The sequence below is a fragment of the Myotis myotis genome, unplaced genomic scaffold (genome assembly GCF_014108235.1).
Source record: "Myotis myotis isolate mMyoMyo1 unplaced genomic scaffold, mMyoMyo1.p scaffold_m19_p_1, whole genome shotgun sequence".
Taxonomy (NCBI): Eukaryota; Metazoa; Chordata; class Mammalia; order Chiroptera; family Vespertilionidae; genus Myotis; species Myotis myotis.
The window spans coordinates 200,628,951-200,654,974 of NW_023416313.1; the positions used below are offsets into that span (position 1 = coordinate 200,628,951).

The 26,024-nt window shown below is 46.5% G+C and overlaps 1 protein-coding gene across 1 annotated transcript in view; it reads right to left on the minus strand.

Moving 5' to 3' along the window:
* The window catches only part of MAP3K9 (mitogen-activated protein kinase kinase kinase 9), a 77,591-nt gene that overhangs the window by 8,913 nt on the left and 42,654 nt on the right, over positions 1 to 26,024 (minus strand). The window contains exons 3-9 of the mRNA XM_036311522.1: positions 22,487 to 22,667; positions 14,744 to 14,892; positions 13,637 to 13,812; positions 7,054 to 7,294; positions 5,026 to 5,148; positions 3,468 to 3,621; positions 548 to 616 (exon numbers count right to left, since the gene is read on the minus strand). Of these exons, the coding sequence (XP_036167415.1) occupies positions 548 to 616; positions 3,468 to 3,621; positions 5,026 to 5,148; positions 7,054 to 7,294; positions 13,637 to 13,812; positions 14,744 to 14,892; positions 22,487 to 22,667 (1,093 nt within the window). The remainder of the gene's footprint in view (positions 1 to 547; positions 617 to 3,467; positions 3,622 to 5,025; positions 5,149 to 7,053; positions 7,295 to 13,636; positions 13,813 to 14,743; positions 14,893 to 22,486; positions 22,668 to 26,024) is intronic.

The following is a 26,024-nucleotide window of genomic DNA, read 5'->3' on the forward strand; positions in this document are numbered from 1 at the left end:
ATTCAATGGAAGCCCACTCTTCCCAGTTTCTCTTGAGGGAGAGAGAAGAACCAAGTTTTTCCATGACTTCAGATCTGTTTCAAGTGCCATCACAAATACCAATGAACTAGAATACATTCTAGCCACCAGTGGTGTGAACCAAAATACACCACAAGAGATAAGCAAGCTGTTAGAACCCCTAGCCTGAGACTTCTGCCCGCTAACCTTAGAACAACACTGCCTCCAGCTCTGGGTCCAAGGAAATCCAGGTTAGCATAGTCAGAGCCAGTGCTGCAGACCAAAGGGTACATACTATGGTCTCCCTAAAACTAAGGGTACCAGGAGAACCCCAATAACCAGAGTGATCAGGGAAGTGAAGAACAAGGTAAAGTCAGACCAACACAGGAATTTTCCCAAGGTGCACGATGGTACTGCTTAAAATAAATAAATAAAAGGTCAGCACAGCTTGGCAATAACGAGGCTGGATTCTATGAGGTGCACTGTGAGAACAAGGAAATGGAAGGAGGGTTATTGCCAATACATTTGAAAGGGTGACGATGAGACTCACCCCAAGTGGAAATGTGGAGATTCTGATGGGGTACTTAACCCGTTAGCTTTCTCACGTCTCTGAGGGGATCTTCAATGAACACAGAGAATCAGTAGTGGGTCGAGCAGGTATATCCAGCTCAGCCTCTCCTAGAGGAGACCCCTCAAGGCTGGACTCGAGCTACGTCACCAGCCACCCTCCCCTTGTCCAGTCAGCAAAGCCCACACCATAAAAGGATCTTATGAAGAAGGCCCAGCTTGAGCTGCTACACATCAGGATCACCCAGTCCCTGGGACAAAGGTCCCTGGGCAGCCACAGCATCATTCTACGGGGCCTGCAAACTCCCCTACAAATGTGGACTATTATGTTTTTAAAATATAGAGATGCAGATTCACTTAACATTACTAAATTCAATAGAGCTTTATGCCTATATATTTTCTTTAGCTGACAGGGACCAAATTTAGAAATATTGTCATATAGAGGCTCTTAAAATTTGCTGACATTAAAGAGGTTTTTTTTATTCAAGACTGGGTAGAATCCATTTTATTTCTTAGATAGGAATTGAGAATCATGAAAAATGAAGTCACATATTTTGAACTGCTTCAAAAGTCTCGAGGGCAGCCCTGGCCGGGTAGTTCAGCTGGTCAGATCGTGCTCACCATACGCCAAGGTTACAGGTTCAGTCTCCAGTTGGGGCATATATAGGAATCAACCATTGAGTGCATAAATAAGTAGAAAGACAAACCGATGCTTCTCTCTCTTTCTCTCCCCTCCCCTCTAAAACAAAACAAAACAAAAAACTAGCCAGGTGGCTCAATTTGTTGGAGCATCATCTCACCCACCAAAAAAGTCGCAGGTTCGATTCCTGGTCAGGACACATACCTTGGTTGCAGGATCGATTACCGGTTGGGGCATGTACAGGAGGCAACTGATCAATGTTTCTCTCCACATCGATGTAACTCCCCCCCCCCCCCACTTCCTCTCTCTCAAAAATCAATGAAGGTATATCCTCGAATGAGGATTGGAAAAAAAAATAATCTTTAAAAATAAAGTTTTGTGAGCAAATGTATATAAGGAGGAAGAAAACCCCAAAGTTAACATTTTATATTGCAAAGTAAACTTAATTTATTAGCAAGACAAAAAACAAACAAACCTCTTTAAATGAAGCCAAACCACAGAAACAACTGGGATCCTTAGCCAACCTGGTAAGTCCTATCTGCAATCACACTAATGTCAGACATATCATGGGATTCAGAGTGACTGAGTTTCTTCTCTCCAGCCCAGGGCACAGAGGACAGATAAGGGCTCCTGCTCCTGTAGAACTTAGTGCAGCAAAGCAATGTGCCATCCCCAGGAGGTCTACACAGCTTAGGTAGTTTGCCCTAAATTTTCTATCCCAGGGTAGCTAGCAATCTCCAAAGCCTGGCTTCAAATAGTCAATCCTTTACGAACCAAAGTATTTTCACATTCAGCTCAGATCTGACATAGCGAGCTAGATTTTGGACACGAAATCTTCGTGTTTGGAGAAACACGAAGGCCAATTATAGGTTGAGGGCACCTAGAAGTCTGCTATTCAACCTTAGAAGCTCTTCAGAAAGCCACTAGAAAGGGTGAGGCAGGTTGCTGCTTATAGTCACACCAGGAAAAGTAAAAAAAAAAGCCATGGTTCTAGATTCTCTCACCAAGAATAAGAAGTATAAACCATTGTGTTTGTTCTTCAGGTATGAAATAGAATTGCATTAAAGCATTGGAGAAGCATAGCAAATTTTACACCTACTTACGATGAGCCAGCTAATCTTCTCTGCACTTCACAAAGATGAGCTTATTTACTCCTCCATCAACTCCATGAGACGGGTATGGATATAATCCCCATTTTATGGATAAGAAAACATAAGGTTCCACAGCTAGGCATGGTGGAGCCAAAATTCGAACCCAGGGAGCTCAGGGGCAGCATCCAAGCTCTTCACTAGTGTACTACAAATGCCTGGCCTCCGAAGGACAAGGACCGGGAGAATGTGAGTCCTAGGCCACAAGCCCACAGAGCACACACAAGCACATCTAAGGCACCAAGGCGTGCTTTGCGCTTTGCCCAGAGGGGGCGCTCACACCCATCAGAGTAGCTATGGGGTGGGGCCTAAAAGAAGTTCTAGTGGCCCTGAGTTCTACCTAACTCAGGGGTGGGCAAACTTTTTGACTCGAGGGCCACAATGGGTTCTTAAACTGGACCGGAGGGCCGGAACAAGAGCATGGATGGAGTGTTTGTGTGAACTAATATAAATTCAAAGTAAACATCATTACATAAAAGGGTACGGTCTTTTTTTTCAATAGTTTTATTCATTTCAAACGGGCCGGATCCGGCCCGCGGGCCGTAGTTTGCCCATGGCTGATAACTGCTCTACCAGGACTGGATTATTCTGCCTGCCTCAGCTTCGGGATGAGTCTCCAGTCAAGAGGGCCCCCTAATCCATATTCCTTCTTTCCTCTGAGCAGATGTGTTGGGGAAGAGCCAGGTCTAATTACAATATTCTAGCAGAACTCTGTCCACCTGGCTCAGCCTCAGGGTATTTGCTACTCTGAGTAGCACTCCTCTGGCGGTCGGTGAACTGTCACTCATGGTCTACCTCTTCTTCCCTTACGTCTCGTCCATGCTCCGTGGCTGCTTCTGCACTACCACAATAAAACTGAGCCGTTACCATAGACACCACACGGCCCACAAAGCCTAAAATATTTATTATCTGGCCCTTTATGGAAAAAGTATGCCGGCCCCTATCGTAGGCGGTTCCAGGGGAAAAGGAAATTGGCAAACTCTGTTGTAAAGATCGAGAAGCTCATAATTTCTGAGGAAGAAGTGAAACGCACAATAGAGAAAAAGGTACTTCCCACCGTAGCTTTAAAAGGTGCCCCGTCTTCAAATGAGAATCTCCCATCATCTGGCTCTTACCCTTCATCGCCCGAGGCAAGCTCCTTCTGACCCAGCGTCCCCGGCCCCCACGTCCGTCCCTTCTTCTTGGAAGCCCTCTTGTCTTCCTCCTCTCCTTCCTCCTTTGGGATGACTGAGCTCCGGCCCCAGGTTTTGCTGCTTTCACCTGGTGTCACTGTGAATAACAAAGGTTGGATGGGATCTGGAGACAGATGGACAGCGCTCCCCACCAGCCCCCTAAACCAGCCTCTACACACACACACACACACACACACACACACACACACACACACACGGAGCTCCTGGGAAGAAGTCACATTTCTTTAAAAACTCCGTGCCCACGTGGAGCCTTCCAGGAAAGTGATGGAGTTCTCAGCCCCCTCTCACTTAGCATTCCCAAAGTACCAGACGTGGGAACCCTTCCTAGGTTCTCATGAGTCCAACGAAAAGCTGGAGCGCAGGCCAGCCGGCCCTCAGCGCTCCAGACAGATCTGACGGAGGCATGTGTTTGGTTGGGTGGGACTAGAGTGTGTGTGTGCGGGGGGGGGGGGGGGGCGGGGATAAGGGGCAACGGAGGTGTGAAGCGCAGAAATTTTTGTAAGGAAAGTGGTGGAAAGGAAGCAAATGAGGGTTTCGAGGCTCTGGAAAAGGGAGTCCGGAGGAGGGGGACAGGGGAAAGGAACGGGCCTAGAGAAATAGAAGAGATAACAGGAAGAACACTCTTCTGGGCGTGGGCTGAAACCCACCTGCTTCAGAGACTTGGCTTATTCCACAAATGAGTGAAGTGAGCCAGTTGCCAAAAAATAAGCAGTTGAGGGAACTGAGGCAAAATACGGAGCACGTGGAAGCCCCCGTGGGCGCCAGCCACCTGTGGCCACCGCACAAGGGAGTCCGCTGATGTGGTCTGGTTTTTCAAGGAAAGCCAGAAATCCGGGATTTTTTTTTTAAAAATGAAATCTCTTAAATCAGGGAAACTAGTTCATTCATATACATACACACACACATGCATGTGACATGTATATGCTTTAAAACTACAAGGAGTAGTTTTAAATGGGGATGCTGCCCATCTGTCTCCAGATCCCATCCAACCTTAGAACTACGAGGAGTGTATATATCAATTCTTTTTAATAAGCACCGCCAGAAAAATGAAATCGGTCCAGATTTGGCCTATCATAAAATACTTGGCAAGTTTTCTTAGGACCTACACTTTGAAAACACCCTTCCCTGGGAAGCATGTACAAAAGAAAAACAACGACGCTTCAAATACGGCAGAGCGCACAAGGTGCCCAGGCCACGGTACCAACCTGTATCTACATCACACACCAAAACGCTCTGTACCCACAGAACCCTTTGCAGGTATCTGACTACGAGGAAGAGGAAGAGGAGGCAGCAGTAAAGCTAATGGAGGGAGACCAGGGGAGGCTGAGGTTCGCGTACATATGTGCATGTATATACACATTGTCAAGGAGAAGTGGCAGGAGCTATGGATGGTGCAAGCCTGGACCAGTCGGTGGCTGGACAGAGTCGGGGACAGGTGCCCCCGAGGTCTGGCCCCAAGTAATCTGGGAAACAGTCTCACACTGGATGGCTCGAAGGCGAGGGATGATGGTGGGGCTTGCAGGAGGGCTGGAGCGGCTGCTGCTGAGGCTCTTCCTTTTATCCATGGTGGGGGAGGCCTGCACCGTGAACTTGTGCTGGAAATCTGCTTGGAGAAAGATAAACACACGTGCATTAGAATGTTCCCACAACCCAGTTCCTCCTAGAAAACACACACTTCCTGGCAGGCTTGAGGGACAGGCCTGTTTCCTAAGAAACTCCTTGTTCATCTGGGAAATGTTCTCTTTCAGAATCATCTCTTTTCCCCCCAAAAGATGGCAGGATGGCAGGATGGACATACAAGGAGAAGGAAAACTCCTTATCCCAGTGGAAGTCACGAGACAGTTTTCATAAACGGACACAGGTGTGGCAATTACATATTTAGAATAGTCCTTTTTGGATCCTGAGAGTTGGTGATTATCCTAGGAAGTCTAACTTTAAATTCTCCGTTTCATATAATCTATTAGTGCACACCCATCTTCGCAGAGACCCCAGCAGGCAGACTAATGCTTCTCACCACGTGCAGGCAGAGCAGGGGAATAAGAACGAACCCTTGGTGGGAACCTAGGGAAGTGAGGGCCATGGAGCTAATGGTCCAAACTCTGATGCATTTCAAAGGCAGTTAGGCTCGGCCTAAGCCATGGAAAGCGTACAGCTCTGAATTTCTGAGTGTTACTCTCATCGACCAAAGAGGTACAATAATCACAGCTGCACGCTGACACCTAAGTCTGCCCCCCGGACTGTGACCTCCCTGAGGTGGGAACGATTGCGAGTCTCTGCTTCCCCAGCATGCAGCAGTCTGTGGGCACATGCTGGAGGCTCAGAGATGCTTAGGGACTGTGTTGCCTGAAGAGGAAACAAATGCTCAACAAGGAAACCAGTAGGCAGGCCCCATGAACACATTCACTGGCTTTCACTAAACGAATTCCCTTGCCTCTGCTTGCGCCACCATCCTTGTGCTCCAGACCACCCACTCCTGCTCCTACTGGGCCATATTCCCCACGTTCCCTAACTTCTAATAAGCTTGCTTCCTGGGGCCTTAAGGACTCGGAATACAGTGAACCTTTTCATCTACATAAACACACACTTGAGCGTTCACCTCCCTCCATGGGTACAGTGCCCCCCACAAGATTCTAATGCCTAGTTTCATATTTCTTCGCATTTTCCCGAGGTTGTGCATACCACAAAGGTACCTGTACTCGGCCAATGCGTTTCTGAAAGGATATGTGTAAATCAGATTCGTATATATTAGTCCTAATCGCAACTGCACGCAGTGAACTAATTATTTAAAGCAGTGGTTCTCAACCCTCCTAATGCCGCGACCCTTTAATACAGTTCCTCATGTTGTGGTGACCCCCAACCATAAAATTATTTTCGTTGCTACTTCGTAACTGTAATTTTGCTACTGTTATGAATCGTAATGTAAATATCTGATATGCAGGATGTATTTTCATTGTTACAAATTGAACATAATGAAAGCATAGTGATTCAGCACAAAAACAATATGCAATTATATATGTGTTTTCCAATGGTCTTAGGCGACCCCTGTGAAAGGGTCGTTCGACCCCCAAAGGGGTCGCGACCCACAGGCTGAGAACCGCTGATTTAAAGGAACCCTGAGATGAGACAAGAGTTCTTTTTCTCACACATACATGCTCTGGAATCTCTATTCCCCACAATGACACGCTTCCTTCGCCAGATGTGCCTAAGGTAGGATGTGCTTACATGAGTGACCATGCTTCTAGCAGCCAGACCGGGCTTGCCCGTCAGGACCACCGCCAGTGTGTCTTCCCTTCATATCCTGTGTTTAGTCACCCTCATGAAGTGCCCTGGGGTGGAGTCCCTTTTCAGCAGGCCAGTCCAACCAGTGAACGGAATGGCCCATTCCAGGCCGGCTCCATGTTGAGACTCAGCTGCCATGTGTCCAGCTCAGCCCCTGGCTCCCGCCCACCCCCGGCCACCCCAGCCCCTCGCCCAGTGCCCAAGTCCCAGTGGGTCCCCGGCCACTAACCCGAAGGGAGGCTGATGCGGTTCCCGTCCTTGAGCTTCAGCCGGCTCTTGCGGAACTTGCCCTTGCGTTTCTTCACCCGCGGCTTCTCCTGGCACAGCTGGTGGATGATGATGTTGAGCTCGCGTCCCAGGATGTCGATCTCCCGCTCGGCCAGCTCCTGCTCGCGGCGTCGCAGCAGCTCCTCCTGGTTCTTCTGCTGCAGCGCAGCCCGCGTCAGCTCCTCCTCCCATGTGCGGAGCTCCTGGGGGCGGCAGGACCCAGAACCATGAGTAGGAGTGGGTGTCAGTGCAGAGAGGTGAGGCCTGAGGGCCCGGAGGCTGGTGCTCAGGGCCACCTGGAGAGCTCCCCTTTAACACCCCCTACATCCAGTCCCCAGCAGAGACAGCAGCACCATAGTTAGCTGGTGAATGAACACCTGCCCACCTGGATGGTGGAGAAAGGCAGGCTCAGAACAGTCACACTGAGGATACAGCTAGAGGAGCCAGAGGTCAAGCCCCGGACTGAGAGCTCCCAGTGGTTCCTTGATTATTGATGAAAATTGCTTATGAGTCAGGAAAAAAAATGGAGGGTTGGGTAGAAAATATAATATGTACTTATATTTTGCAGATGTGATTCTACTTTAAATTTTCCCATCACGTAAAAATGTTAGTTTTTTTTTTTAAACCAGAGCCAACTTAACGTGATCTGCCTTAAAATGTGCCCACTATAAATGAATCACCCTGCCGGCATCACCTAAAACATTCAAATAAAAAACAGCCCCTAGCCAGTTTGGCTCAGTGAATAGAGTGTTGGTCTGCGGACTGAAGGGTCCCAGGTTCAGTTCCGGTCAGGGGCACCTGCCTGGGTTGTGGGCTCAATCTCCAGTGGTGGTGGTGCGGGGGGCGGGGTTTGCAGGAGGCAGCCAATCAATGATTCTCTCTCATGATTGATGTTTCTCTCTCTCCCTTTTTCCTTCCTCTCGGAAATCAATTTTTATTTTTTTTTTTTATTTTTTTTTTTTAAATTAAATCTTTATTGTTCAGATTATTACATTTGTTCCTCTTTTTATTCCCCCCATAACTCCCCTCCTCCCAGTTCCCGCCCCACCCTCCGCCCTCACTCCCCACCCACTGTCCTCATCCATATGTGCACGATTTTTGTCCAGTCTCTTCCCGCATCTCCCACACCCTTTCCCCCCCAAGAATAGTAGTCCATTCCCTTTCTATGTCCCTGATTCTATTATGATCACCAGATTATTTATTCACTTGATTCTTAGATTCACTTGTTGATAGATGCATATTTGTTGTTCATAATTTGTATCTTTACCTTTTTCTTCCTCTTCCTCTTCTTAAAGGATACCTTTCAGCATTTCATATAATCCTGGTTTGGTGGTGATGAACTCCTTTAGCTTTTCCTTATCTGTGAAGCTCTTTATCTGACCTTCAATTCTGAATGATAGCTTTGCTGGATAAAGTAATCTTGGTTGTAGGTTCTTGGTATTCATCACTTTGAATATTTCTTGCCACTCCCTTCTGGCCTGCAAAGTTTCTGTTGAGAAATCAGCTGACAGTCGTATGGGTATTCCCTTGTAGGTAACTGAGTTTCTTTCTCTTGCTGTTTTTAAGATTCTCTCTTTATCTTTTGCTCTTGGCATTTTAATGATGATGTGTCTTGGTGTGGTCCTCTTTGGATTCCTTTTGTTTGGGGTTCTCCGCGCTTCTTGGACCTGTAAGTCCATTTCTTTCACCAGGTGGGGGAAGTTTTCTGTCATTATTTCTTCAAATAGGTTTTCAATATCTTGCTCTCTCTCATCTTCTGGCACCCCTATAATTCTGATGTTGGTACGCTTGAAGCTGTCCCAGAGGCTCCTTACACTATCCTCGCATTTTTGGATTCTTTTTTCATTTTGCTTTTCCGGTTGGGTGTTTTTTGCTTCCTCGCATTTCAAATCATTGACTTGATTCTTGCGCTCCTCTGGTCTGCTGTTGGGAGTCTGTATAATATTCGTTATTTCAGTCTGTGTATGCTTAATTTCTAGTTGGTTCCCCAATATAAGATCGAGGGTCTTATTAGTTTTCTTGTAGATCTCATTAAGTTTATCGGCGGCTTCTAAACAGTTCTTGAGAGACCTTAAAAGTGTGGTTCTGAACTCTATATCTTCCATTGACAATTTTGTCCTGTTTCTTTGTCTCCGCATTTTGTTATGCTTCCTTGGTGCACCCCCTAGTGGTCTTTGTTCGCAGTCTTATAGTTAAATCTTGATTGTTGTAGCTAATTCCAGGGAGGGTTTGACCTCCAGGCCAAGTGGCTATGAGAATCAGCTGTGTCAGCAGTGAGAGAACTTCTGTCCTCTAGGGAGGTGCTAATCTGGCGTTTGCCTGAGGCTATCCGGCAAATGCCTCAGTGCAGGGCTTGGGCGGGGCAGGTCGCACAGGATCAACAGGGTGGGCCAGAGAGAGCAGTTATGGCGGCTCTCAGTCCTGTCCCCAGGGGCTCTGCCTCTCTGAGTCCCAGCGCCCGCTGCAAAGCTCAGAGAGAAAGCTGCACTCGCTCTGACCGAAGTCAGACAGTCCCGCTTCTCCCGTTTGAGTCTGGGTCCCTAAAGACTCGCCTGGATCTGGAGCTCAGATTCTGCTACTCCCTCCCGATTGAAAACGCCAACCGCGCCCTCCGCCGCCAGCCCGCTCGCGCACTCCGCACCTCAGAATTTGACTTCAGCACTGCGCCTCCTCTGAGTGTCCGTATGCGTTTCTCTTTCCTCCTAGTTGTAGGACTTCCACTCAGCCAGCGTTCCTGTGGTTCTGGGTGATGTCCCTTCCGTTTTTTGGTTTCACTTTTGAAGTAGTTGTTCAAAGCAGCAAACTCCGGCGTTAACCTATGCCGCCATCTTGGTTCCGGAAATCAATTTTTAAAAAAATATTTTTAAAAAACACACAGATTTCCAGAGTGGCTGTTGCAGAGGTAGGGGAGGCATGCTCGCCTGGTGAGGGAGTCCGCTGAGGCATGTGGTCGGAACTCTCTTCTTATCTTTATTTTTTTTTAAAATGTATTTTATTGATTTTTTACAGAGAGGAAGGGAGAGGGATAGAGAGTTAGAAACACTGATCAGCTGCCTCCTGCACACTCCCTACTGGGGATGTGCCCGCAACCAAGGTACAGGCCCTTGACCAGAATCAAACCTGGGACCCTTCAGTCCACAGGCCGACGCTCTATCCACTGAGCCAAACCGGTTAGGGCTCTTCTTATTTTAAAGGACAGCCATTTGCTCTGGAAGGATGGCGACGATGCAGCCAAGAGAAGAGAGAACATTTCCTGAAATCTTTGCCAGGCACTTGCTCTAGAGCCGCTGCCACATTAGGTGGGCAGAACCCCCTTTTCCTTTTGCATGAATTTATCAATGAACCCAGCACAGAGTCCTGGGAAGAGGTGGGAGACATGGAATCAGGAAATAGGAGAGAAAATAGGAAAGAGAACAAAGCATGTGTATAAAATTTTTAAATATGGAACCTAAACTTTTAACACTGGATACTCCAGGCCTAGGACTGAAGGGGGTGGGGATAAGGGGAAATTTAAGAAAGCTCTCATGTCAATAACCTAGGAGAACCATGTTTAAAAAGTGGAATGTTTCTTTAATAAAGAAGCCAGAGCAACACTTCTGTGGTCGAAACTTAAAATTCTCAATGACATGCTCCACTAGAAGGGGTCATTCTGGACAAAACCAAAATACTATAGATAAGAAACTTAGAGCTTTTTTAAAAAGCAAGTATGAGAGCACATATTGGGAAAGCTGAGCAGCAGGTAGAAAGCAGAAGAGAAAACAGAGATGGGAATTAAAATGTTCTGGTGGTAGGAGCTTTTTGTCTGACTAATCTTCCATTTCCAAGAGAATATCAAAATAACCATAAAAGGAGTAGAATGAGAAACAAGAAGAGGATTAGCACCTAGGAAATTGTCTGGTATATGGTAGGTGCTCAATAACTGCTGAGTCCATGAATGAATGAGTGAATGAGAAAGGAGGAGGTAGAAGACACTTTTATAAATGCAATCCTCCTTTATGGAACATAGATTCATCATAAGTATCTACGAGATGAGCTTGAACTTTTGAGCTTCTACTTTGATGAAATAAGCTCCAAAGAGATCAATGGTGCACCTTCCAAGTCTTTGGCTTCCCTGTCCCATGACTTAGCTTTCACCATCAGGAAAACACAAACACATGGACGAATCAGAAAAATTGTTACTGGTTGGTTGTAATAATTTACCATTTGCTGCTAAGTGGGAGCGCTGAACAGTTCAAGCTAATACCAGCCTGTCTAAGTCCTCTCTCCCGAATACTCTTGTGTAAGGGATGGTTTGAGGCTAAGCTCCTTCCTTTTAGGGAACCCCAACCCCAGTCCAGAGACCAAGTCAGGTCACAATACCTAGAAGCAGTAGGTTGAGCCAACCTAAAGAATAAGCTGAATCACATAGGAAACCAAGACATTCACAGAGTACTAACTAGCCTAGGGCACTATATACCCGGAAGAATCTCAAACATGGTAAGTCCCCTTCTTGTGAAACACCTATGGGGGGTCAACCTCATAGTGTGCCAATCATATTGTCTACCTTCAATAATGTAAGAGGAATCACTCCAGAGACAAAGCTCATTATTCATCTTACCCTCACTCGCCCAACTACAAGCCTTATGTGGAGAGGCATCACAGCGTGGTGGTTAAGAGCGAGGACTGGCCCTAACCGGTTTGGCTCAGTGGATAGAGCGTCGGCTTGCTGACTCAAGGGTCCCAGGTTCGATTCCGGTCAAGGGCATGTACCTTGTTTGCAGGCACATCCCCAGTAAGGAGTGTGCAGGCGGCAGCTGATCGATGTTTCTCTCTCATCGATATTTCTAACTCTCTATCCTCTCCCTTCCTCTCTAAAAAACCAATAAAATATATTTTAAAAAAAGAAAAGAAAAAAAGAGCGAGGACTGAACAAACTGCCTGAACTGTGTGGCCTTGGGCAATTTGATAGGGGCCTCATCTGTGATAGGGAGTCAATAGCACCAACATCACAGGGTTGTATAACATAAGATAATTATTATCTCATTACGTATGATTATGTAAGAATTCACATAAATAAATAACAGACCACAGCACATAGTACCTGCTCTATGAATGTTAGCTATTGTGAGAATGGGTTTGACTTTTCCTAGTAACTACTTATTGACAAAATCCAACTTTCATTTTTTTATTGGCTGGTACCCTTATAATTTCATTAACCAAAAGAAATAACTGAGAGTCAGTGATTAGCAATCTAGCAAAAGGCCAGCAACTCTGCAGTTTTTCTAGTTGGAACAGTTTTTTAATCATTCTGCTCAGTGGTCAGTGCAGGTCTCTCCCCCTTCCCCCTGAGATCCTTAAAGATTCGTCGTCAGCTCACTCCATTCCCCTGCAGAATGCTCGCTGACTCGACAAACAGTACCAAGTTTAGGATTGCTCTGTTGAATAAAAAGAATTTAATCTTGTTACATCAGCTCTGGAAATGATGTTGAAGTCATTTGTTTAGGGAACAATAATGATACCGCGAAGAGGATGATTTGGGAATCCGAAGACCCAGGTTGAAGTTTCTGGTTCCCTGCTTACCTACACAAGTCACTGACCCTCAGTTCTGAGAAGAAAAAGATAATGACACCTGCCCTACATGCTGGTGGCAGGGGCATAAGACTCCACGATAAAAAGGATGAGAAGGTCTTAGCAGACCTTTCAAGTGGAAGAACTGGGAAGTCATAAAGATACGTGTAATTTTAGCTGCTATTATTATCATGTTGCTTCCCAAATTCCCATGGTGGGGAGTGAGAAGGGAAAGAGAAATTAACCAAGTCTATATATAGACCTCCCTCCGGGCCCTCGCTATAGCCCTTAGATTTAGTTCTGTCCCTGCAGTATAAAGCAACCCAGCTGCTTTGATTAACTTTACCTGTGGGGACACTGACTGCACCAAGGGCATAGAGAGGGGACATTTACAGAACGGCCTCAAAACAGGAAGATGGATCTCTACCTGGCTAAGTCTCTGAACTCCCTGGTTGGTTTGGACTGTCAGCCCTTTTCACAAAAACATGAAAAATGCCCAACAATTTCAGATTCATAGTATTTTTAGCCCACATGCTATTTCTGATTCTGATACCAGAAGACACTGGCAAGGTGTTCCGATAACTGTTCTCCATGTTGAAGTATCCTTGGAATCAAGCTACCCCTCGAAAAGTCCATTGCAGAGCCAAGAAACCTTTGGAGAACTCTTTTGCACTTTCAGCTGGCAGGTGAGACACCACGTTGGTACTTGCCCAATGGTGTGATCCCTCAGTTTGGACAATGAAGTAGATAGGCTCAAGGAGAGCTTTGGCTCCGACGCCCCCTGCTTATTCCCTCCATATTTCCAAAAGAAGAAAAAGCCTATACCATTTCAGGTCATACCTGAGGCCTGGAGCATTCTTTCCATGCAAAGCAGAGAAGGAAAGAGCTGCCCCGTTATTGCAAACCAAGCAGGAAGGTGGTCGTGTCAGGATCTGCCCAGAGGCTCCAGCAGAGAAGGCTCACTGATCCAATGCACGACTTTATCTTTTTCCTCTTACCTTTTCTTTGGCCCTGAGTTGGTCAAACATCTCCTGAATCTCATGTTTCCAGTCATCCTGCAGGCAGTGGAAGGAGTCCTTGGGCATTTCAAAGAAACCAGACTCCTCTATGGTAGTTAGCTGGTCCAGGATATTTGTGAAGGGTGGTCGTGAATGGGGGTCAGGATTCCAGCAATCTTCACGGAGCACAGGAGCAGACAAAAAGCATGAATGGATAGAGGCAAATGTTAGACTTAGGATATGATGACCTCATTTACCAGACAACTACCTCTCATTTCTCCTTTCAGAAACAGAGACTGGGATTTAGGTCCACAAACAGGGCTTAGGAAGTAAAGCCAGGTGCCCAGCATCACAATCAAAGAGGGTGAACTTGGAAAGAAAATGCTGCACTTGTGCACCCATCCAATGGTGACTATTGATTCAGCACAAGAAAGGCAAGTCCAAAGAGTTCCCTTGTGTGAAGTACACTACCACACTTGATCCAGCTACTCACGATTCCAGTCCTACAGTGAGTAACTACACCTTGGGCCTCAATTTTCCAAAAACCAATGAGCTACCCTCCCCGACCTCAATGGGCAATTGAGAAGGCAAGGATCAACAACACTGGAGTGGGAGTCAGGAAAAATGAATTCTTTCTACTTGCAACTCAGCTCTTACTAATGGAGCGGCCACCCATCCACTTAGCTTTTCTCAGCTTTGGATTTCTCACAAAATTGTAGGATTTGACCAGATGACTTTGAGAGTTCCTTTCTTCTCAGGTGCTCTTTATTTCTACATGTAAGACACGCAGAGGTCCTAAAATAAAAGCTATTATACCTTCTTCATTTGAGTTAATAATATAATGAAGAACTGGATAGCAGGCTTTAGTTACTAAGTTAAGATCTACAGTCACTGGAGAAGGACAGAAGGGACAGCTGTGACATCTACTATCAGGGTGCTAATATCATCTTGAAGTAGCTCTTCCAACCACCCATAGGATTCCTCCTTGGGTGACTAATACTTCATCTCCTTTTTCAGTAACTGATCCTGCAGAATTGGCCAAAATCTATCAAGTGCTGATAGGAAGGTGAACCGTCTCCAGTTTTGTCCTGGCCAGGGATCACTTACCTTCCATGAGTTTGGCAAAAGGTTCTGGGCATGTAGAAGGGATGGGGAGGGCGAGTTTGTTCATGGCCACTCCATAAGCGACTGCCAGGCCATCGATCCCTCGGAAGGGCACCTCACCAGTCAGTAGCTCCCAAAGCAGCACCCCGTAGCTAGGGAGGAGGAGAAGACGTGATAACCACGGGTACAACTGCACTGAAGTAGCTCATTCATGCGTGCTTGCTGAGCATGCCGCGTTCTCTCCAGCACGTAGGGAGACGAACAAAATGGATGTAGTAACGTAATATAAAAGGGGGACCATAAGGCCTTCTGGCGGGAAGCAAAACCTCTGGAGTCAAGCACCCTTGGTTTCAAAGTCTGCTCCTCAAATTCCTCACCTGTAAAGGGCAAATAACACTAGCACTCTCTCAAGACTCACGATATTAAATGAGCTCCTCTAGTGTTTAAATCAGTGCTCAAGGGCCATAGCTATTTTGTTGTTGTTATTGTTAGTGTAATAAACTGGGAGAAGGGGCAGCCTCCCCAAAATACCTGTTTTTCTGTTTTAAAAAAATTTCGGCTTTAGTCACAAATATAAATATATATATAATATATATTTTTTAGCTTTGGAAACACAGAAAGCTGACTACTCCAAACAAACAGATTTTTCCCCCTAAAATCTTTAAAAAGGTTTCTTTAACGCCCACTAGGTTGAATAGATTCCTGCCCCCATCAGTGTGAGCCCTTAATGGACACCGCTAATTCCAAGGGGACGTTTCGCCAGGGTAGCCTGCACCAGCCGAGCACAGCAGATCACCAGCGGTGAGGACATCAGAGCTCCCTCCCTACCTTGCAAGTCTACATGAAGAATTTCTTCTCACAGGTCCTGGAAGCCAGAGAATGAGGAGCACAGAGCTTAGCAGAATAACTATTCTACGAGTTCACAATCAGAACTAGACAAAATACAGCGAGTTTAATCCTTCCAGGAATGAGTCAGGACAAGAAAACGTAAGACCATGAACGGTTGGAACAGTGGCTCTTTTTATATTTTCAACACAAACCTCGAATTTTTTAATATTCATCAGTAGTTTACAAACAACAAAAAGTTGTATTAATTTAAAAGAAAGAAAGAACCCAGTATCTATTTTATCGTGGTACCTTGCATGTGCAGGGTGCTATGACATTTACAAACACCATCTTGAATCCCTACAACAAACCTGCAAGGTAAGTTTCATCATCATTTTGCAGATGAGGAAGCAAGCTCTAGAAAGGTTGAGCAGCATATATTAAGGGCATATAGGTACATGAAGTAAGTCATGGTGGACCCTGCACCACCTTTCCATTCTTTCTCTCTAGAATGTCCTTCTACCATGTCTCTGCCTGGGAAACTCTAACAGTCTTTCAAGATCCGATTCAAGTGCACCACCATTTATTAATTCATTTTAAACATCTGTTAAATCTTTATTATGCATCAAGTTCAATGCCACACACTAGGATACAGGATAAAAGATACAGATCTTGCCCTGGCTGGTGTGGCTCAGTTGGTTAAGCTGAAAGGTCTTGGGTTTGATTCCCGGTCAGGGCACATACTCGGGTTGCAGGTTCAGATCCCCAGATAGGGTGAGTATGGGAGGCAACCGGTCAATGTTTCTTCTCTCACACATCAATTTTTTTCTCTCTCTCCCTCTCCCTTCAATAAAAACATATCCTCGGGTAAGGATTAAAAAAAAAAAAAAGATACAGATCTTATCCACGAAGAGATTAATGAGAGGAACAGAAAGGCCTTCAATTAGAATATGGAGAAATGAGTCACCACAGAGATACTATGAGAGCACAAAGGAGGGTCGCCCAAACCAGACCAGGATGGGATGGGAGATTGCTAAACCTGGAGCTAGACCTCGAATGCTGAGTGAAGGAAGAGCTAGTGCTCCAGAGACAGGGATCAGCACGTACAAACACATGAACTTGTCTTTCAAGAAGCCCAAGTGGCCTGGCATGGCCCCAAAGAGCAACAATGTGCCAACCCATGAGCCAGGGCAGCCAGGGGATCCCTACACATGGACCCTCAGAGTGGCCTGGCCAGTCTCCTAAGACAATGGCTTTACCCCAGTGACCTCTCCAAACACTTGATATATCTTGACAGGAAAAAGCCTGGTAGACAGTTCCAAAGTCTTGTCTGGACAAGGTGCTGGATTTTTAGACTGAGGCTGATGGGAACAACTGGACACGTTAGGGAGCCTTGCCTAACACCTCCAGGTGTTACGCAGCCTTTGTTTGGGCTGCCACATACTGTAGTTGATTGTTCACCAGCCTATGGGCTCCTAGAGGGCAGGGATAGTAGTGTTTAATCTGCGTTCTCAGGGCCTGGCTCAGGCTCTGGTACATAGTAGGCACTCATTTAGTGAGTGAGTTGGTGGAGAGGTGTGGGAGTGAGTGCCTGGTGAGATGGTCCTGCAGGGTGCACTGGGTAACCCTGAGTAAGGCCTGAAAACCACCAAGAACTGCACTGTTATACTTCCTACCAGACCTTTAATGTGGCCCCCAGACAGAGCTCATGCTGGGCAGCTTTTACCACATAAACTCTCAGCACTGCTGGCTGTATTCCTAGGTTAGAGCGACTTTCCTCTTGCCTGCCCTTGGCATTACTGCCCACCTCCACCCCAAGGAAGGAACACTCACGGTCCCAAAGAACTTCTTTCTCCCATCCAGGCAAAGACAAATGGTGTCTGAACCCTAACCACCTGGAAAGACAGTAGAGTTTCAAAGATCCAAACATGCATCCTCTTTGTGTCCTAGCATCCCCCGTGTGACGGTTCTCGTGCGGAGCCCTAGGTGACCCATGGAGAAGTCTCAAGCCACCTGGAAAAGGGAGGAGCCAGGCACCTCTCGGCTGCAACAAGAGCAGCTCTGCTCATACCTGGCTGGCTTCTTTGGGCATCAGCATTCCATTCCATTTGAAGGGCTCTACAACTAAGTGAAATGGGAGGACTACTCCCCAAGAAAGATCGAGATAGACTTCAGTCAAATGCCTGCTTTACCACTTACCAGCCATATGACCTTGGAAAGCAAGTTCATGGCTCCAGACCTGTTCCCTCACCTGTACAAAGACGGCCTCCCCCCTACACCTCGCAGAGCAGAGAATAACAACTGCTCCTCATCCAGAAGTCACCACCCGTGGCCAGCAAACATCGGTGCTGCCCTTGGAGAGGGCCTGACGTGACAGTGGCTGGTGGGAGCTGGGGAGAGCCCTCCGTGTGTGGGGAGGGCCTTGTTGAAGGACACCTGCCTTCTGGAAGAAGCCTTTCCGGGATGACTCAACCAGTCCGAGTTTCCCTCTGCCAATGTTCCTGTTTATTTTTGTAACAGAAGGTGGGTGATATAAAGGAAGTCTTGGTGTTCCTTTCACAGCAATAGAGTCCAAGAAAGAAACTGGAGAAATACACGTTAGTAGGGTCTGAGGCCCAGGGAGAGGCGGGCAGAAGCCCACTGATTTACCTCAAGTTTAGTTTAATTTGTTGCCCTCCTGGGATTGACAGGGAAGGTCAAGAGATCCTTCCAAGACCATTTACAAGCAGCCTGGAAGCACCCACCTAAACACTGCCTGGGACTCCCTCCCCCACAGAGAACCGCCAGCTCCCACAGTGCTGCCCTCTGGGAACTCACCCGATGTCATTAATTAGCCACCTCCCGAGGTGTGGTAACCTTCCCCCGTTGGGTATGGTCAAAGGTGGGGGAGGGGTGTTTTATTTTTTTCAACTTGAAGAAAAGCATGGGAGTGGATAGCAATCCTTCCCGACCAAAGGCACAGCAATTCCGCACCTGAACTGGACCAGGACTGTTTTTCTTCTTAACCTGTGTTACCTCTAAATTAGGGCTAACCTGTTTATTAGGGATAACTGTCAACTCAGGGGTCCATGCCCTAAAGGGAGAGGTGCCCCCTGAATGGGCTCTTGCACTTGGTAATCAGCTGTGACCCCACATTCAGGAACCTCACTGACTGTTTACTAATCTTTGGCAAAAACAACTGAACTTAAAATATGTGAAAACACTTTGTAAATTGTAAAGTAGCATATAATTCTTCTTGTTGTTAGCTGGGTCCTCATTCAAAATGATAACATATTTACTAACAAATTTATGTAACATATACATTGATATTTTTATTGGCAATACATACTTCTTGATATGCTCATGCAATGTTATATTTAAAAAGTAGCTTAACTGTGTCACTTGCCGAAACCGGTTTGGCTCAGTGGATAGAGCGTCGGCCTGCGGACTGAAAGGTCCCAGGTTCGATTCCGGTCAAGGGCATATACCTGGGTTGCGGGCATATCCCCAGTAGGAGATGTGCAGGAGGCAGCTGATCGATGTTTCTCTCTCATCGATGTTTCTAACTCTCTATCTCTCTCCCTTCCTCTCTGTAAAAAATCAATAAAATATATTTTTTTAAAAAAAGTAGCTTAAAAAACAGAATGACCCTATTTTAAGGGATGGGTGGATGAGCATGTAAACAGGAATGAGTACACCAAAATATTAATATAGGTTATCTTTGGAAGTAAGTTGTGGGTGACTTTCTTTTTTCTTTGTTTATCCATATTTTCTAATTTTTTCTATAGTGAACACGTTTTACTACTGTAACTTTAGAAACTTACAATGATCAATAAAATACCTCCATTTCATCCCACACATGAGATAAACGATGTACGGCATTCAGTATAGAGCCTGGCCTGTAAGCATTTGTAGGCGGTAAATGCTGCTACCAGTGTATGTGTGCTGTATGAAGAGCAATGGGCACGTGTTTTCTTCTGGTAAAGATGCAAGATCATTTGGAGCCACTTAGATGAGCAGGCTTAAAGAGAAAGAGATAAAAGGCTCATTTAATGGGTTCAGTAGATGGTGTCCTAGAAAGAAATACTGAAGCATGGAAGCTAAGGAAGCTAGAAAGAAATAGGGTGAATTATGTTTTCAAACCACATTCATCAACCACGCTGAGTCAGGAGGCTTGAGCCCCGGGAACAGTCCCAATCCAGAGAGCCACTGGCAGAGCAGACGATGAGACAAATTCCAAGACACCTCATCCAAAGTGCAGTTGATTTGAAGTTTACCTCCCAGCTACTCCCTTCAGGTAGTAGAACAACATTATCAGATGCCTCTCACCAGAGGCTCCTCAAGCCTGCTTTCAGGGCAAATCCTGGAGCTTAGTCTTGGAACAAGGACACTTTGGGTAAAAGCTGAAAGGTTCTGCCTTGTTACTTCCCTGATGGACAGAGCCCTGCAATGGCCTTGCCCTTCCTTGCCTGGATTTCTATCACTATGAGAAGATCTGACATTAGGCATCTGGGTTTGCTCTTCCCGCTAAGAATGAACCTGGTATCCAGAGGCAACTCTGCCGAAATCATTGCAGCAACAGAAATCTTGGGAATGTGACAATTAATCCTGAGTGATTTGGGGCCAGGCTGGGAGAAGAGGCTAGCAGGAATGTAGAAAGTAGAAAACAATCATGCTACTGAGAAGTCCTGTTGTCCCATGAAGAACGTTAAGATGAGGTTGAGTGTGGCAAGTGGTTGATTGTCCCCCAGAATCCATTCTCTCCTTCTTCCATAATAAGAGTTTTAGCTGGGCACATGGTTGTCCAGCCTACAGCTGTCTGCCTCCCTTGGGGCCAGGTGTGCATACATAACCTAGAGCAGGCAATGAGGTGTGCACAGAGGAGATGTGCACAACTTCTGGGTCATCTCCAAATGAAAGACAAACTGCTTGCCACGGATAAGCTCTCATTCCCCTTCTCTGCAGACTGTAATGCAGAAGCAACAGTCAACTCAGATGTAACCATTCAGGCAAGAACAATGCACTGAGAGGCCTGAAAGAACCTGGGTTCCTGAATGATCTCATAGGGCACACCAGTCTGGACTAACTGGACTACTCCTTAAAAGAAATACACTTCTAGCAGCACAATTTACAACAGCTAAGATTTGGAAACAGCCTAAGTGCCCATCAGCAGATGAGTGGATTAAAAAACTGTGGTACATCTACACAATGGAATACTACACTGCTGTATAAAAGAAAGAACTTTTACCATTTGCAACAGCATGGAGAGCATTATGCTAAGTGAAATAAGCCAGTCAGAGAAAGATAAATATCTTGGGGGTTCCTCAAAAAGTTAAACATAGAATTACCACGTGACTCAGCAATTTCGCTCCTCAGTATATACCCAAGAGAACTGATAACATATATGTTCACACAAAAACTTGTATACAGATGTCCATAGCAGCACTGAGCAAAAAAGTGGAAACAACCCAAATGTCCATCAACTGATGAACAATGGATAAACAAACTGTGGTATATCCATAAATGGAATATTATTCAGCTATTAGAGGAATGAAGTTCTGACGCATGCTAACACATGGATACACCTTGAAAACATTATGCTAAATGAAAGACGCCAGTCACAAAAGACCATATATGATATGATTCCATTTGTATGAAATGTCTGGAATAGCCCCCTAAAGACAGAAAGTAAGTTTGCGGTTGCCAGGGCAGATTAGGAAATGACTGCTAAGGGGTATCAGGTTTCTTTTTTGGGTAATAAAAATATTCTGAAAATAGATAGTGGTTATAGTAGGTTGAATGGTGGCCCGAAAAAGTTATGTCCATGTCTTCATACCCAAAAGCCTTATTTGGAACAGAATCTCCCCTAGAGTCTCTGGAAGGGGTGTGGCCCTAGGGCCACTAACTGTAGACTTCTGGTCCCCAAACTATACATTTCTTTGGTTTTACGACACCAGGTTTGTGGTAATTTGTTATAGCAGCCCTAGGAAACTAATAACAATGGTGACTGGTATAACACTTTGTAAATTTACTAAAAACCACTGTCATACTTTTTAAAGGGTAAATGTGACTATCTCAATAATGCTGTTATTAAAAATACACACACATACATACAAACACATAAGCTCACTTTACCACACATCAGGAAGCAACGACTTCACAGACTGAGGTACAACGATAACCTATCGTCCTTTCTTTTGCGTACCAAGGTGATGCCCAGTCTCACAGCCACGGGCTGCATGCTCTGTAGATGCTCCTCCTCTTGTCCTCCCATCAGTGGGGACAAGAGTTTTAGATCCATATGTTCACACAAAACCTGTATTCCTCTTAAAAGGAATACAAAAGTGACCTCGTGGGCTGATATTTATTAGGCAGATGGCTGGTCCAATCTGTGACCATGCATTTCTGGGCCATGCCTAGACTTCTTTTCCTACTCCTTATCCACATTCAACAGATAGACTAAAAAGGTTAACCGGATAACTGGAAAGGATAATTTCCAGCCATCAGAAAAAAGAGACAGCACGGTGAATACTTATCATCCCAGGAGCTTATAGTGGGGACAAGTCCAGCAGTAAGAGCACTGTCGCTAAGCAAGCCAGGGTGACCGTGGTGAAGGTCTCCAGGAGTGACGGAGTGCCCTCACCCCCTACAGTCAGCGATGGGAGTACACACTGCCCCTGACCTTCCATAGGGAGCAATCACCGACAGAGAGGGGCCGGCATAGATGTGCATTTGCCACAGCACTGGAGGGACTTCTGGCAGATGAAGGCACTGGAAACTGTCCCTGGCAACTCGGGAATTAGTGTAGATTTCTCTGAAGGGGTCACTTAGACCTACTTGGGGTTCCTGGGCATCTATGCAACCTCAGTTCTCCAAGTCTCGAAGTGTGTGTGCAGCCAACACAGACCCAGGGGACACTGACCTTGCACCCTTGAGCCTTACCTCCACACATCGCTGCCTTTGGAAAACATGGAGGCACGAATGACTTCAGGGGCCATCCAAGCATATGTCCCTGCCGCGCTCATCTTGGTGGTTCGGTGCCACTCCCGAGCCAGGCCGAAGTCAGTGATCTTCAGGATCTTGTTGCTCAGGTCTCCATTCTCCACCTTCTGGAGGATCAATACTGGGCCAGGAAAGGAATACAAAGAAACCAGAGAGTCTGCATTAGTCACAGGGCAACCACCAAATGCAGAGCCCTCGGGGACCCACTGTCCTCTCCTGTGCAGGCTCCATCATGCAGCTACCAAGGACTGACTGATGGTCGGAGCCGTCACTCCTACGAGGCACCATTTTTATGCCACGTCTTTTATCAGCATTATCTCCAAACCACACACAGCCTTACGAGGTGGGTACTACTGCCACCTCTGTTTCACAGAGGAAACTGAGGTGAGGAAACTGAACTATGGCACCATTAAATTTTCCAAGGCCACCCACCAAATAAGTGAGGACTGAAACTCAGGCAGCCTGACTCAAGAGCCTTCTCTCTCTCTCTCTCTTTTTTTTTTTTTTAAACATATTTTTTATTGATTTTTTACAGAGAGGAAGGGAGAGAGATAGAGAGTTAGAAACATCGATGAGAGAGAAACATCGATCAGCTGCCTCCTGCACATCTCCCACTGGGGATGTGCCCGCAACCCAGGTACATGCCCTTGACCGGAATCGAACCTGGGACCCTTCAGTCCGCAGGCTAACGAAGAGCCTTCTCTCTTAATCTTATAACACACGGCCCATTCACCCCCTAAGGAAGGCGCTGAGGTCACAGCTGACCCCTCTGAGGAGGGGATACTTGGGCTTTCTGTTGGCCAGGGCACTGCTGGGCTATAGCCTAAACTTCATGGTACATGAAGAATATCTAAATAACACTATCATTGAAAATACACACACATACTAGTACATACAAACGCATAAGCTCACTTTACAACACATCAGGAAGCAACGGCTTCACAGACTGAGGTACAAGGATAACCCAGAGTCCTTTCCCGGCCCACAAGGAATGGACGTGCATGTTGGATTTCCAAGGTTTCGTGTCTGGACAGTCTCCATGAACCAATTCAAGGTACTTTACTTAAGCTCATAAGGAAACACATTTTGGGACACAGAGATTTCTCCTTATTCCAGGAACTCACCCCCTCCCCATTGGGAAGTGGCTGCCAGGATCAGAGGGTACACACGCGTTCACACCCATGATGTTCTCTATAAGGAAGAACTGGTGGCTGAACTGGTTATACGGGGCCGTCTCCCAGGTTTAACGCCAAAGCATCGCGGTGTGGGAGCCATCCTGCCGTTCCTCGGACAGCAGCTGAGGCAGCCACCTCACGCACAGGACGATTCAGCGATAAGTGTGCCCTGTGGGAGCCAATCTCCCCCAAAAGAGCAACAACGCTAATTGACTGCAGTGCTGTAAGCTGAGCCAAGGAACTCTGCCGGAGGGGGCAGCGAGTGAACGCCCTGGATCTGTGAAGGGCAAGCCTCCATTTTCCAAGTGTGGATGGTTCCGCAGGCCCGGAGCAAACACAACCACTCGGGGGCCAGACACTGACCACGTGGAATTCAGAGTTCTGAACACAGGATTCCAGGGAAGGAGGAAGGCTTCCCTGCCGCTCAGGCTGGGGAGGTGTAGGGCAAGGGCCTTAGGCAGGTCCTGCAGGCATACAACTGTACTTTTCCTGCCATGCTACCCACTCCCAGCCAATGTCCAACTGTTACCACATGGAAAGGATGGGGCCAACAATCTCCAAGCCCTATGTGGTTCTCAGAAAATCATCAGTAAAGAGGGTTTAGAAGCAGCCACGGAGCTGGAGGCACAAAAGAAAACCGTGCCAGCCACTCCCTGAACCTAATGCGCTAAGTCTCCTTCCTCCACACCCTCTCCCCTGACACGGCCCTCCCCACTCCCTGCTTCCAGCAGCCTGAAAGGGCCCAGGCCTCTGAGTGCTGGGCAGATAAAAAACAGAAAACAAAAAAAAACCTTTCTTCATGTCATCTACTAAAAATCTTTCCAGACCCTAGCCGGTTTGGCTCAGTGGATAGAGCGTCGGCCTGCGGACTGAAGGGCCCCAGGTTCAATTCCGGTCAAGGGCATGTACTTTGGTTGCGGGCACATCCCCGGTGGGGGGTATGCAGGAGGCAGCTGATCAATGTTTCTAACTCTCTATCCCTCTCCCTTCCTCTCTGTAAAAAATCAATAAAATATATTTTTAAAAAATCTTTCCAGGTTCTTCTATGCCTCTCTCTCTCTCTCTCTCTCTCTCTCTCTCTCACGAATGTGCACTCAGGTTGCGGGCACTAAAGGAAGTGACAGTACAGAAGCCCACTGAACCTCCAAAGAGGGGCCACCAGCTGCTGGCCGTTTCTCCGGAGCCATCCTTAAATCAAAAGTTCAGAGAGATCCCCCCTTTTCATAGGCAATGGGGTTTAGTCCTGTTACCCCAAATCTCCAGGTGGCTGGCCCAAGGCACAGTGGGGAGGAGGGTAAGAGTTTCATGGTACATGCCCAGCCAGTGTGGCTCAGTGGTTGAACTTCAACCTATGAAGCAGGAGGTCAAGGTTGGATTCCTGGTCAGGGCACATGCCCAGGTTGCAGGCTGGAGTTCCAACTGGGGGTGTGCAGGAGGCAGCTGATCAATGATTCTCTATCATGATTGATGTTTCTCTCTCTCTCTGCCCCTCTCCCTTCCTCTCTGAAATCAATAAAAATATTTTTTTTAAAAAGAGTTTCACGGTACATATGCACATGGAACCAGCTAAACTTCCTCATACTCTCTGCTGGAAGGGGAAGCAGAGAAGTTTGGGTTCTGTTACAGGAAAAGGGTTTTTAGCCACTGAATGGCATACTGAAGACGATGTATAAAACAGCCTAGTCTGTCAGTTGGTTTAGGAGGGATGGCAATGATGGAGATGGGGCAAGAATCAGCCCGGAGAGAGACGGTCTGCCTCTGAATGCCTACAGGTAGTGCAGGTCCAGCCCCATCTCCCACAATCCCCACTGCTCCCTGCTGCCTCACACCCAGCTGACCTCAAATATTTATCCCAACAGGTTGGGCCCTGAAGGCATCTGAGTTAGAAATCCCTGGTGTCCTGCCCTCAGCCACAAGGAGAAGTGTAATTAGAAGCCAGTTAATAAACCTGGCAGATGGTTACAGGCAAGGATTCTCACCGTGTCCTGACATACTGGTATCAACAAGTCTCTATTACTGGTAATAATTATGGTTACAAAGTTTGTAAAAGCTTTACCTTTTTCTGGAGTTTTAAAAAAATTGAAATAAATTCACATAACATAAAATTAAAACTTTTAACGTGAACAATGCAATGGTACTTAGTACATTCACAATGTTGTACAACCACCAGGTCTATCTAGTTCCAAAATATTTTCATCACTCTTCCAAGGAAACCCCATACTTATTAAGAAATTGTTTCCCATTCTCCCCTCCTCCTAGCCCAGTGCGATGGTGAACCTTTTGAGCTCGGCGTGTCAGCATTT